General features: G+C 37.9%; 1 protein-coding gene across 1 annotated transcript; it reads right to left on the bottom strand.

The window, feature by feature from the left end:
• Positions 1–227: 227 nt before the first annotated feature.
• LOC108755484 (insulin receptor-like) lies at positions 228–8,010 on the bottom strand. Its single transcript, XM_018498516.1, has 7 exons — positions 7,948–8,010; positions 6,847–7,375; positions 5,399–5,825; positions 4,626–4,791; positions 4,292–4,469; positions 3,569–3,734; positions 228–3,464 (listed from the first exon to the last, which is right to left on the bottom strand). The coding sequence occupies exons 2-7, from the start codon at positions 7,128–7,130 to the stop codon at positions 408–410; spliced, it is 4,278 nt and encodes a 1,425-aa protein (XP_018354018.1). The 5' UTR covers positions 7,131–7,375; positions 7,948–8,010; the 3' UTR covers positions 228–407.
• Positions 8,011–11,819: the final 3,809 nt, after the last annotated feature.

Raw genomic sequence — 11,819 nt, 5'->3', positions numbered from 1 at the left:
TAGCTTCTATTACGAACACCATCTTTTCCATACACCGTCGCATACGGTGCGCGCAGCGAAGTTTTCTCTCTGCATTGCTATTCACCGTCAAGATCTGATTACGTTCTGAATCCGCAACAAGAGAAGGACACGAAACACTTGTCGCCACGCTAGCGAACGAACAAACGAACGAACAAGCGAGCGAGCGAGCAAGTGAGCGAACGAGCATGCGAGCGACTTGGTAACATCTACATATTTTCGTCCGACAGTCTCGTTAGACCACTCGCGTATTGCCCTGAGTATTGTTTGTACGTTAATCTATCGTTTATATCTACATGTCCTTCCGCGGATTTTATGATCTCAAAGACGGTTTCAAGCAGTTACATCTCATTCCGCTGAGTTTTCGCTCAACGGTATACCGACTAATCTCATCGATCGAGCGGAACATCCTCGAAGTTCGTTACATTACCGAAGTGTTGAAAGCCGTTCTTGAAGATCCGTCCTCGGCTGGTGCCTGCCTTCATCTGATCGAGCAACGTCACGTTGTCCTCGAAGTCCTTCACCCACCTCGCGGTCTCGTGGCCCCAATGAAATCGAATCGGTGCGGCATTGTGATAGACCTTCTTGATGCCGAGGTTACGTATTTCGATGCCCTCGTCGGAGTGGTAAAACGACTTCTCGCAAAAGTCCTGGCCCAGGAACGGTTCCAGCTCAGTACCAATCTCCATGAAGGTCGGGCGTTCGCTGGGCCGCCACTTGAAGCACTTCTCCATGAGCTTCTGTATGGTTTCGGGACAGTTCCGCGGTATGTTCAGCATGCCTTTGCGTAACACGTGATGCAACACCTCCTCGTTCGAGAAACCTTGATACGGTATTTCGGCGAGAGTGAGTATCTCGTAGAGCACGACACCAAATGACCACACATCCGAATCGGATGTGAATACACCATCGGAAAGATTCTCTGGTGCCATCCAACGTATCGGCAATAGACCCTTCTTGCCGATCTTATAGTAATCGGTCTCGTAGATATCTCTCGCCATGCCAAAGTCGCCGATCTTGCAGACCAGGTCTTTGGACACCATACAATTGCGGGCAGCCAGGTCGCGGTGCACGAATTTCTTTGATTCCAGGTAGGCCATACCGTCGGCGATTTCCGCGGCCATTCTCATTATCCTGGACGCATTCGGCACCATCTGAGTGTCGCGTATCCTACGCAGGTACGTCTTTAGATCGCCATTCTCCATGAGCTCCATGATGACGAATGGCGGATTGCCCATGGAGACTACGCCCAGCAACTTGATGATATGCCATGTCGAAAAGTTCTTCATGACCGAGGCCTCGTTCAGGAATTCGTTCTTTTCTCGTTGGCTGGCGGTTTCAGAGATCGTTTTAATGGCTACTTGTCCGGTGCCATCCAGGTATCCTCGGTACACCATGCCGAAATTACCCAAACCGAGTTCCTCCAGAATCTCGACGTTCTCCCTAGGTACTTCCCAGCTATCAACGACATACTTGGTCTCGATATAGTCTGGATTCACGCTGGCTATCAATCGCTCCTGTGTCCTCTTCTTCTGGTGGTTCCTAATAAGGAATATTATCGTGGTCACAGTAATGATTAACACAGCTAGAGTCAACAGCGTTGCCATCATTATTCGACTGTTATCCGACAAACCGACTGAGAAGTAGATTGTACTGGTGAAGGAACCGTCACCCGCTAGCGACGTGGAACGCATTCTCAGGCTATATCTACCCGGACTGAGGTTTCTGATGTAATGATGGATATATTTTTCCCTGTGCCCAATGTACGGTTTGCACTCGGTACTCTTTTTCGCATCCTTTACGTCCATATTCGTGTACTCGATGGTGTACGAGACAGTGAATGCGTTTGGATCCTGGACTGATTCCCAAATGACTTCGATTATCGTATTGTTAGTCACATGGACTTTCACGTTGTGAACGTCATCCGCGTTTGGTCGTTTCAACGTCCGGACGTTAGCATATTGAATTGTTGAGCACATTGGTGCATCACTGTCTTTGACACCACACGCAGCAATTGTGATGGTATATAAAGAATAATGGCGCAAGTTCTTCAAAACATATGAAGTATTTTGCGCACTTACGTTGTATATGTACATCTCATCATTCAATTGGCTGCTCGTGATGCTGCTACCAGCGTTAACCGAAACGTCTGTCGCAGTTTTCTGTCCTTCCTGCGTTGAAGTGGATAAATTGTTTGTCACATCATAAAATTTACTCTCCGGTGAATTGTAATCATTAAAAACGCAGTAATCCTTCCAACCGGGCGATAAATGGCTGATAGTCATATTCTTGTGGCAGAATATCTCAAATTGCTTAGAAGTCTTCGCGTCCTTGAAACAGCAGGAATTAGGATTCGTGATCAGCGACGTCTTAATTGTCATTTCGTGTATCTCCTTTGCTTCGTTGACCAAAGCATCGACACAGTAATCCCTCGAGGCGATTAGTTCCTCATCGTCCAGTCGAATCGTGCTGGAGATCATATAGTAGCCTATAGGACCGTTCGAATACACCGGTGGGCCCCATTTGAGTAGAATTTCGCTGTCGCTTATTGCGACCGAGCTCACGTTCGTCGGCACCGAAGGTATCGCGCTCTTCGTTCGGAAAGAGATAATATTCGACTGACCCACTGGAGTTACGAAGGAACTTGAAGAATTCTTGTTTCTTGTTGTGAACGTTTTCACATACGCGGCATACTTGGTATACGGTTTTAAGTTCGTGATATACTTCGAAACGGTTGAATTCCAATTCGGTATACCGACATCCACTATCTGCCACGTGTTATTACCGCAAGCATTTGCCTCGTACGTTATATTTTCGTTATCGGTCTCTATGTAACTTAGCAGATAGTTGAGCAACTGTTGGCCTTCTGGTGGCTTATAGCTGTCCCAACTCAGAATGACGTGATCCGCCTCTCGCTTTTTCACCGTGATGTTTATGTTAACGATATTGCAAGCGACTTTGTCACCATTTGACTCTGGTTGGACCTCAAGATCTGTGAAGTTAGTGATATTCACCATTTTACCGAACTGCTCTATCTTGGAGAGACAGAGCTTAGGATTGTAATGAAAGAACAGCCTGCCGGTTTCTATCGTTATCTTTTGGGATTGCGGGAAGAGGGAGGAGAGATTCGGATTATCCAGAACCACGAAACTCGCATTATTAATGTCTAAATTTTCACCCTTGATCACTTTCAGCTTCTTGAAGAAGTTCAGCGATGTGATCGGGAAAGAATGCGTTATCTTCAAATATTCGGTTATCTCTTCGATTAAACCGAATGCATCCGCCAATTCATTCATTATATTTGGATTACCATTTCTAATTTGAAACTCCAGAGCCCCCTTCACTACCGTTATACCACGAAAACTTTGAGCATCTGAAATATGGCGTATAATAGCACCTTTTGCGATTTTACGGCACTGTCCTTTGCAAACCCGACAATTTGTTACCTGTAATACAAAATAAAAAAATAAAGAAAAAAAAGCCAATAACAAAGATGTGGATATACATGTAACACATATTTCACACAGTAAAACACATAAAGCTATCGTACATTTTTGTCATCAACGTAATCCTCAAAACCATCAGGACATTGAGTGACACAGGAATTATTAAAAGGTCGCCATGTTTGTATCTCCTCCAATTTAGAAAATCTTCTGATATGGTTCATGTTTTGGCATTCGTCCTTGCTGATGCACCGTCTCGAGAGATATGCGTATCTGTGAACAGAAAACCGTTGTTACAGCAAAATAGGATCTTCCTACAGATTAAATGTCGCATGTTTATCGCCAGACATTATGCCCCGAAAACTTTAATACGCCATGTCTAAAACACAATGTGTAATATCAAACTTCGAGATATTTTATGTAAGGCCTCTCGTTTGAATTTAAAATTTTGTTCAGCGCGCGTTATCTCCTTTCAAAATTCCTTAATTTTCAGTATTAGATGTTTCGAAAACTTAAATTTTAAATCAAACTTAATTTAGCACAATTTTTTAATATGTACTAAGTTTAAAATTAAATATGAAGAAACTGTAAAAATAGCGATCCTATTAAATAAATGTTTGCCAAGAAAAAAGGTAGAATTTCAGCTTATTAAAATCTCAATAAAAATTGATAATTTTCTTGAAATAATTTACATACTTTAAATCAAGTAATTTTAGTTTTTAAATTATACAGCTCCTTCATTATTCATGTTGTATTTATATGCAAGGTAAGAGAAGTAAAAGTTTAATTTCTTTTTTTACGTCATTTGCATTTTCACAAAAGCTACTCACAAATTTGGGGGACAGCTTTCAATGCATCTTCCCTCGTGTCGATAATGCTTACAGACGTAACATTCGGTATCACTTGGACCGTAACATTCCCCGAGACATTGTTCATGACATCTTGGTTTCTCTAATTTTTGACAACGTTGAGCAGTCCAGCAAGAACTGCCAGGACATTGAGAGCATCCTGCGAAATATTATTTTTAAAGGAATATTATTTTTTGCGTTGCAATCATCTTTCTAATTCTCTGAGAAATAACGTTTAGTTGCACACTTTTTTATTATTAAAAATCTTTATATTTGGAAAAATATTGATATTCTAATTAAGACTTATATCTATCACCTTTCACATGATGCGGGCAACTCTGTTCGTTTCTGTTATCTTTGATGAAGTTCTCGCCGGCTGAAACAATGAGGCTCCAATTCACGGTATTTGTAAAACAAAGAGCGGGATTTTTCTCTATGCGCACGCCACCCCGGGATATCTTTGTCAGGTTGATGAGGCCGATCTGTGAAAAAAGTTCCGCAGGGATTAGTTGTGGAATTACGAGTCAAAGGTCGAAAGGCTGGTTAATTTGATTGACTGATTAATATCACTTGACCTGAACATTTGACCGAGCCCTAGGCAACATATTGGACTATATACTTTCAAACCAAGACTCGACTTAATTCGGTGTGGGAATGAACGATTGAGATATGGAATGTACGTGACGACCGTCATGTGTATACGGATAAAAATTCTTTATTGCGTTCGCACGATACGAAAGCTGTGCTCATATAATATTATTTATTTTAACATGTTGACATTACATTCGACGACCTCATAGCTGCGTATCAAAAAGCTCTTGATCTTTTTACTAGATCTTTTACAATTTTTCTTTATATTGAACGACTCAATAAATACAATAATCTTAAATCTATTTTTACTACTTAGATGGAAGTTGGTGTCTTTAAGATAACGTTAAAGTTATGCGCGGACCATTATGACCCAATTAAAATTCCACTTGGAATAATTTTATTATTCGAGAAAACAGAGCGTTAAGACAAGGTTATAAAGTTAAGAATAACAAGATGAAGAAATAAAAAGTCGAGCAGAAAAGTCTACACGATTTTTACCTCCTGCATGCTCTTCATTTCATAAATCATGAAAGCGTAGTCCGTGAGAAGTATATCGCCTCTGATGACTTCGAGATTTGGGAAGAGTTTGCTGAGACTTCTCAGACCTTCCACGCGATATAAAAGAAAATAACCGGTGATCTCTCTCAGCTCCGGGAAGCTAACATTCTCGAAATCCGCCTCAGTGTTGTTTTCGATCAATACGATTTGCAGAAAGCCCTCGATCACACGGCAGTCTTTTAATACCGCAAAAGTGTCAACACTGTTTCTGATATCTATGCTCTGACAGATACCGTCTCCGATTGTCATATTCTTGTGCCTTCGTCCTTTCTCTCGTCCTACCTCTTCGCTCGATTTCGTATGCGATTTGGGCAGATTCGACGATTGACTAGACTGCTGACTGTTTTTCGACCCGATATCCGTAGATCTGAAACAATTCAATTTTTCATTAATTTGTTTTACCGTTCAAATGTTGACAGAATTCTTCCCCAGTTGACAGAAAGTTGAGACAGCTTTCAATTGTTTTTCGAAGAAATTCATAAAAAGTTTGTTAATAATTTCTTTTTCAGTGACTCTATAATCATTAATTGATTCGATACAAATCACAATCTTCATTTAACGATAGTAAAGCGAAATTTATTTTTCATCTAGTATTCAAAGTGTCTTGTTATTCGGAAAATAAAAATACATTTCGCAGAATTAAAAGGACCACTTGCATTTAAATTATACCCTTTGTACATAGTATCACGAATTACTCGTTAGGCAAAGTAAAATTAGCAAAAGGCAATTAAAAGCCCCTAATAACTCTAAGAAGATTAAAGGGAATTTTAATAGCGACGGTGTGTAGAGACGTCGCAATCTCTTGGTCGGCGATACTTGTGATAATCAATTTGAGAAGACTAATTGGTGAAAATAAAGTCACTTTAGTACTTATATTCGAATAAACGTTAACGCGGTAGCAGCATACCTAAAGTTCACCGCTTAAAACGTTTCAAGGAGGCAATCAGCAATTTCCGCACGTGGACGCCTTCCGCGTTTCGAAAATTTGCGGACGGATATCACGTACCTCTCCAATTACGAAAGAATTTGCTGATATACCGGGTAAATGTGAGCAAAAGTTCAGTTTACACAAAAATCAAGTAATTCGTTCATAAGTAAAACGATTTATTCAATCGATTTTCCAATAAGCTCAACTCTTTTCTAAAATTTTTTATCAACATTCTTTTTTTTAGTAATAAACCTGTGTATATTACATTTAAAAGGATGTTTTTCGATAGAGATATAAAATATGAAAAAAAAAGTACCAAATAAAAATATATTCAATAATATATTTAAATATTTTACACACAAAATTTATATATATATATAATATATATATATCTAGAAAAATACCAAAAATATCAAAAAGGGCATCAAATTCATATATCTCTGGATCTATGATAACATACCTGGAGGTATCGATCGCTCTGTTATTCCTGTAAGCGGCCAAGGCATCGAGAGATCCAGACTCGTAGTAACCAGTAGCCGTTGATGAGCTCCGATCATAGTAAAACTCCTCCTCGGAGTCCTCCTCTCTCGTCCTGTCCGCGTAATCAGGATCGTACTTGCCCTTGGCACTTTTATCTCGGTACTTCATACCCGCTTTCGGCCACCTTTTCTCCTGGCAGAGCGCCAGGCCCACTATCGTCACGCACAACAGAACGATCGGCAGCAGCGACTTCCTCGTCTTCATCTCCTTGTCTCATTGAACACCGCGCGTTTGAAAGCCTCCCGTTGAACGTTCCCAACTTTATCCCCACGTGCCGTCCCGACCACCACTTTCGTTTTCTTTGATTGATCGACGATTGATAGTCGACCCTGCGAACTTGTCCCTATTCTCTTTCGTCCACTTTTTCCTCCCCTGCCCACACGGCCTCGCTCGCGTTCGATCTTTGTTTGACCTTTTCCTTGGGCTTCTCAAAGGCGGTAATTAGTAGACTGTAAAACGGATCGTAATTCCCTATTCAGTTTAAAGGAGAGAAACGCTACTCGAAACTATATGCTAGTAGCTAATAAACTATAATGCTTCATCTCGTTACCATATTTCACTCATAATGTAAAAAAAAAGAAACAGCAAGCTAAAATATTTATTGGGATAGCTAATGGCATTTATTGGGATCAGTTATAAAAAGGAATATGTAATAAAAGCATTCGTATGAAAAAGAATGAACAACTAGCTATAATAAACGTTTGTGAGTTCTGTAGTAATTGACCCTTTTAACCTACGAGAGTGCTATGTTAGAATTAAATGTTTAAGCAATTTATAAAGTGTCAGAAGGTATGTGCAGTGCTATTCTCTTCTGCTTCCCAATGTTTTCGGGTAATAATAAAATATATATATCCAAATATATATAAAGTCCTTTTTCTTTTTTTATCTGAATCCAAAACTCTTAGAATTGGATATCTAAAGTGCTACCCAATTAACCCAAAAGGACATAAAATACGAACAGAATTTATATTTCGTTCTATTTTAAATGATTACTACTCGACACGCAAATCTCCTGCTGTACCTGCGAATTAAAAGGGATGAGATTCCCCTATGAGAAAAACACTCTGCGTTATTCCGCGCTCTTGTTGTTCTCCTCTTCCGCCTTCTCCTCTTCCTCCAAGGAGGTAATCGATCGATTCCAGGCTCGCGTGAACCTTCTCAGTTTCTCCCTCCCCCGTGCGGGCTCCGGGTAACCCGGTTTCAAACTCGCAGGGGTGTTTCCTTTCCCGGAAGAATCAGAAGTCTTGAGGTTGCGCGAGTTTCCGCAAAGGTTGCGTACACAACACAACAAGGCTGATCGCGACTGACGCCTTCAAGATATCTTCACAATATCTTCTTGTTGAAAACGAAGTATATTTGGACCTTCATAATTGCGTCGTCACATGCCGTAATTATCTGTCGAACAAAAGTTGAAACGTAATGTTTAAGCATTGAGCAATTTCCATTTGTTGCTATGAGAAATCGAAAAGTGATGGATGAGACTGTCACTACTTTAATAAATTTAATATGTAAATAGATTTTTTTAGAAGTGCAGGAAATCTAAGATACGTAAAATGTAGTATTTCCAATATCGCAAATATATATATTAATGTATGTGCATCTCTCTTTCATTTCTTTCTATATCACATTTCTTTTTTATTTCTTTCTAGTTTAAGTACAATATAGAGTAATTATATATATATACGCGTTAATGTAATATTGGATAAATTTGCGTAGGCTGATGCTTGAGAGGATATTTAAGTGTATCCGCTAATTAAGGTTGCATAAAATACGATAAGAGTTCTAAACTAATTCACAAGTTAATATGATAATGTCGAGCCACATGCACTTCAACTTCTATAGTTTTTCTAACTGCGCATTTTGCAGCTGAATATTCTCTTAATAACTTCAAATAAACGGTACTTGAATAAAAATGAAAATATTCGTTGTTGTCTTCAATTATTTCTGTATAATCAAATAATAAAAAGTAAATGATAATTTGATTAAAATATAAAAGCAGACATTCTTTACAAATATTCAACGTTGGATGAAAAACGTAATTGGATAAAAAACACAACTGAATAAAAAATACAATTAAATTCAGAAAAATATGAATCTTGTGATGCAATTAATTATAACTAATTATACACAACTGAATAAAAAATACAATTAAATTCAGAAAAATATGAATCTTGTGATGTAATTAATTATAACTAATTATATATAATCAATATATAATTGTAATTAATTGTAATAGTTTAATGTCGCTATCGACTGATTTTAATTAAATACTGAGGCTAAAATTGTTAGTCACAGGTAACCATAGAAATACGTTATACATTGAAAATCATGATATCAAAATTACTAATGAATATCAAATTATTTCCAATGTATGTTAATAATTCTTGGAATTCAGGTTATTTCGTAATAATTCTCATTGTGCGTCTCGCATCCTTTATATATACGTACCCGAACAATGTAATTATCATATTTTACATAAGCAAAACGTGCAATTGTACTGTATTATTGTACATATCTTAAGTAGGGATCTAATTAATTAACTAAGATATACCCGTTGTTGAAATTTAAATAAAAGCGCGCCTATATAATTGCCGCAATAATGCTTTGTTTTTGTAGCATTTATATTTGTCGAATACGTACGATTCTATCGCGAAAAATTACGACTTTCCGGAAAAGATAAGAGAGAAATTTAATTTTGAGTTTTCGTGAAAAGCAATCTGAGTTATCAGCGACATGTTATCACACATATGTAGTTGCGTAAGATGTTGCAATATCGAAAATACTTGACCACGATATTTTCATCACGCATAAACGCGTCTCTATCTTCAAAATTCTGTATATAATTATAAATCAAGTTGATTCTCTCTTTGGCTTGTCATAAAAAACGCTCAAGTATGCTTGCTAATTAAAGCTATGCAACTTACACGTAAATATCATATTTAAGATTTTATCATTCCTTATCGTTAAAAAAGCAGAAAACGGGAAATTAAATTTTAACATATTTGCTTCTATTTTTTATTAAAATATAATTTTGAACTAAGTAATTTTTAAGTAGAGTATAATTTTGAACCCCATGCAAGACTCTTGGACAAATTGAGAGCTTAAGTTTTATTAGACTAATTTGCATACAAAGTGATTCTAAAAGGTTATTAAAGGCAAAATGTGCTCTTTGACATGTTCGAGGATAATCTCAGCAATGATCTTCCTCAGCGTTAAAATACTCTTCCCCCCTTACTATCTTTTTAATTTTTATTAAGTAACCTCGTAATTATGTCTCGTACTATAAATTTGTTTTATGGTAGTTAAATTCTATGGGGAATCCAATCTAAAATTAACTCAAATAATTTAAAATAATTCATCTCTGTTATACACATTTCTATATCCGCAATTTAATTGCTGAGAAATGTATCTTCTACTTCGCTTGTAACGACAAGAAAGATCGTCGATGCTTCTTACGTTAATGTTAAGAAAAAGTCGGTTCTAAAGAGAAGGTACTTTAATGGCTTGATTTCGAATCACGTAGACTCCAGACCTCAGGAGTTTGATTCGTTTCTCTCATTTACTCCTCCTCTCTTCTTCTCTCGTCGCCCTTCGTTATCGACCTTTCGTTTTTCTACACGGTCTCGCGCGCTTTACTCTGGCAGTACCATATACTTACAACATCCATTTCGGATTACGACGTCAGCAACAAGGAAAATTGCGTGGATAGTTCTTGGAACTTAACGTCCGTGAGAGAATAGTCGTTTGAAGAGGGATTTTTTTATTCGATAAAACAATCTCGCGGGAGACGCCATAAACTCCGTAAATTAACAATTACTTCAACGTATTGTTTCAATCTGTATCTGTGGTAGAAACGGAAATTTAGAAATTGCAGTTACAACATCGGATCTCGGATAGTAGCAGTCACGACCGCTATCATATTTCGTCGTTCTACCGCATTTTATAAGACTTTATGAAACCAGAGTGATCCTCTCCCCGAGGTAGAAGTTATTCGTGTGAACGTAGCGAGAATCACAAATGATATTCGCGTATTCTTTCTTGTCGCCGTTTCAAGCGGAAATTGAGACACGACAGTCGACCGATATCAATTATTTTGTAAAGTCAGTGACTTCGACGATCATATCTCTACTTTTTCTTTATTTCAAATCTATAGAATTATCAATATTACGTTAATTTAGGTTCTAATTAGATGTATTTATAGATGATTATAATAACGAGTTGTCAAAACTAATAAATGACTCCCACAACCGTTATTATTTTTTATTAGTTTAAATTTGTGGAATCCTTGCTTTCATTAAAATTGTCAAAAAGTTTAATGTATTGCAACACGTAAAGAGGTAAAAACTGCACATACCAAGAGTTTAATTGGAAAATTATTATACAATAAGCACTCTTACATTAAGTTTTTAATGCTTTGATAAGAATGTATTTCAAATTATAATATTTTATTTTAAATTAAAACTGCTTAGCGAGTGTTCTCATCGCGACGTCAAAGACTGGTGGTTTAGAAGTTGTGAAATCTCGAGGGGATCTTTCAAGAGCTGCCATTATTCACAGTTTTACAAGTAGTACCGTGTTTCGAAGAAACGTTCGCTTTGTAAAGTTTTGAAAGTGTTTCGTTGACGAGAGGAAAACGATCCTACACTGGAGAAAACTCGCCAAGTCCGAGATGATCGTCGGTGCGAATCTCCGCGCTTCTGACGTCATAATCCACATTCCACCCGCGCTTGGTGGGCACGTAAATAGAATACAGGAATTGTGAGTCCGACGTTAAAAATTAAAAAAAAAAAACATTCAAACATAAATGGACGATGAACGAAATTGTTCACACAACCGGATTCTCGTTTAAATCACTTCACCCGCTTACTTAGGAGATAAACAGTGTCGTCGGCC

Source organism: Trachymyrmex septentrionalis, unplaced genomic scaffold (genome assembly GCF_001594115.1).
Source record: "Trachymyrmex septentrionalis isolate Tsep2-gDNA-1 unplaced genomic scaffold, Tsep1.0 scaffold87, whole genome shotgun sequence".
Taxonomy (NCBI): Eukaryota; Metazoa; Arthropoda; class Insecta; order Hymenoptera; family Formicidae; genus Trachymyrmex; species Trachymyrmex septentrionalis.
Note: the sequence above shows the minus strand (reverse complement) of the source record. Positions and strands in the feature narration are given on the sequence as shown.

What these genes read in the sequence shown, in the direction of transcription:
- LOC108755484 (XM_018498516.1), bottom strand. Translation starts at nt 7,130, where the DNA reads ATGAAGACGAGGAAGTCGCTGCTGCCGATCGTTCTGTTGTGCGTGACG. An exon ending in AGAGCGATCGATACCTCCAG is followed by an intron (nt 5,826 to 6,846) that starts GTATGTTATCAT and finishes GAATTGTTTCAG; the next exon opens with ATCTACGGATATCGGGTCGA. An exon ending in GAAAGCTGTCCCCCAAATTT is followed by an intron (nt 3,735 to 4,291) that starts GTGAGTAGCTTT and finishes TTCTGTTCACAG; the next exon opens with ATACGCATATCTCTCGAGAC.